The sequence below is a fragment of the Pteropus vampyrus genome, unplaced genomic scaffold (genome assembly GCF_000151845.1).
Source record: "Pteropus vampyrus isolate Shadow unplaced genomic scaffold, Pvam_2.0 Scaffold63, whole genome shotgun sequence".
NCBI lineage: Eukaryota > Metazoa > Chordata > Mammalia > Chiroptera > Pteropodidae > Pteropus > Pteropus vampyrus.
The window spans coordinates 1,395,478-1,397,725 of NW_011888844.1; the positions used below are offsets into that span (position 1 = coordinate 1,395,478).

Genomic DNA, 2,248 nt, shown 5'->3' on the forward strand with positions numbered 1-2,248 from the left:
TCCCATCCTTCCCCCTCCACTACAAACACCCGCGAAGTAATAGTTGGTGGTGGGGGGATTAACCAAATAAACTGCCGCCGCCACTCAGCTCCAGGCAGCCAATGAAGCCGAAAGATTTGATTCACTTCCTGCTTGGGTCTCACAGAAACTCTCGAGCTTCGCCAGCCTAATTTGGAAAGCTAGCCCAGCCTCTCGCATCGCCATTGGCCGAACCTGCAGCTGGCCAGGCCGAGAGGCGCTGCGATTGGCCGCGGCAGGTGCCGGTAACTCGCTCTCTCCGCTTTGGCTCCCCGGCACCATAGATGTCAAAGGCTGAAGCTGCTCCCTTTGCCACATTAGAACTAGCAGGGGATCCTCACCGACCATGGCCACAGCTGCCTCGAATCCCTACAGCATTCTCAGTTCCAGCTCCCTGGTCCATGCAGACTCTGCGGGCATGCAGCAGGGGAGTCCTTTCCGAAACCCTCAGAAACTTCTCCAAAGTGATTACTTGCAGGGAATTCCGAGCAATGGGCATCCACTAGGGCATCACTGGGTGACCAGTCTGAGCGACGGAGGCCCATGGTCCTCCACACTGGCCACCAGCCCCCTGGACCAGCAGGACGTGAAGCCTGGGCGCGAAGATCTACAGCTGGGAGCGATCATCCATCACCGCTCGCCTCATGTCGCCCACCACTCTCCGCACACTAACCACCCGAATGCCTGGGGGACAAGCCCTACTCCAAACCCGTCCATTACGTCGAGCGGCCAACCCCTTAACGTGTACTCACAGCCGGGCTTCACTGTAAGCGGCATGCTGGATCACGGGGGGCTCACCCCACCGCCGGCCTCTGCCTCCGCACAGAGCCTACATCCCGTGCTTCGGGAGCCCCCAGACCACAACGACCTAGCCTCGCACCACTGCCAGGACCACTCGGACGAGGAGACACCAACCTCGGATGAGTTGGAACAGTTCGCCAAACAGTTCAAACAAAGAAGAATCAAGTTGGGCTTCACGCAGGCCGACGTGGGGCTGGCGCTGGGCACACTGTACGGCAATGTGTTCTCGCAGACAACCATCTGCAGGTTCGAGGCCTTGCAACTGAGCTTCAAAAACATGTGCAAGCTGAAGCCGCTGCTGAACAAGTGGCTGGAGGAGGCTGATTCGTCCACGGGGAGCCCGACCAGCATTGACAAGATAGCCGCGCAGGGCCGCAAGCGCAAGAAGAGAACCTCCATTGAGGTGAGTGTCAAGGGCGTACTGGAGACGCATTTCCTCAAGTGTCCCAAGCCTGCCGCGCAGGAGATTTCCTCGCTGGCAGACAGCCTCCAGTTGGAGAAAGAAGTGGTGCGTGTCTGGTTCTGTAATCGAAGACAGAAAGAGAAAAGAATGACTCCACCAGGGGATCAGCAGCCACATGAGGTTTATTCGCACACCGTGAAAACAGACACGTCCTGCCACGATCTCTGACTGCAGGAAGCAAGCAATAGACCTGCCGCACTGGGAGCAGCGTGGATTTCTCTTTCTCACTCCCTTCCTTTCACTCCAGCTTTATTATGAATCAATCTCTCTCTCTCTCTCTCTCTCTCTCTCTCTCTCTCTCTCTCTCTCTTTTCTCCCTCCCACCCGCCCCATTATTTTTAACAGGGGATTCTAACTTATATTAAGAAAGAAAACACACTCACACACGCATTGAGACTTAACGCTGATACAGTTTCATTAAGCAGTCCAGGCGAGGACCTCATATCCTCTGCCACTCGGGCAATAGTTTCCTCCAATCTTTTCTGCTGATCAATACATATATTGTTTACTTTGAGTAAGATTTGTTTGGTTGCTCCTCTCTAGCAAGGAGTGGGGTAACATGGGGGCGGGGGAGGGTTGGGGGAGGGGGTGGGAAGACAGATGTGTGCCTCTGAATAACCTTTCAGCGCCTTGGTTATAGCAGCTGTATTTCAGGTGAAATCTGTTTTACAATAGACTAGTTTTGCATTTTAAAAAACTTCTATAGCATTTCTAAATGTCTGCGGTGTTTTACTACAAGCTGTACACAATATTTGTGAGACAATTTATATTTAATCGACCACTCCACATTATTATTGCTATTATTTTCATTTCTTCATTCAGCCGATTTTTTTTTTTTTTTATTGCTTAGAAAAGGACGGGGAGGCTGGAAGGAGGAGGGGGAGAGAAGTGCCTACCCATTCACCCACCCCTATCTCAAATCTGTGTGGAGAGAAGAGGATACAATGGAGAGAGTTGTTGATGATG

At 52.7% G+C, this 2,248-nt stretch overlaps 1 protein-coding gene across 1 annotated transcript; it reads left to right on the forward strand.

The window, feature by feature from the left end:
• The first annotated feature begins 306 nt into the window (after positions 1-306).
• POU3F4 (POU class 3 homeobox 4) lies at positions 307-1,597 on the forward strand. Its single transcript, XM_011361146.1, has one exon. The coding sequence runs from the start codon at positions 365-367 to the stop codon at positions 1,448-1,450; it is 1,086 nt and encodes a 361-aa protein (XP_011359448.1). The 5' UTR covers positions 307-364; the 3' UTR covers positions 1,451-1,597.
• The last annotated feature ends 651 nt before the right edge of the window (positions 1,598-2,248 follow it).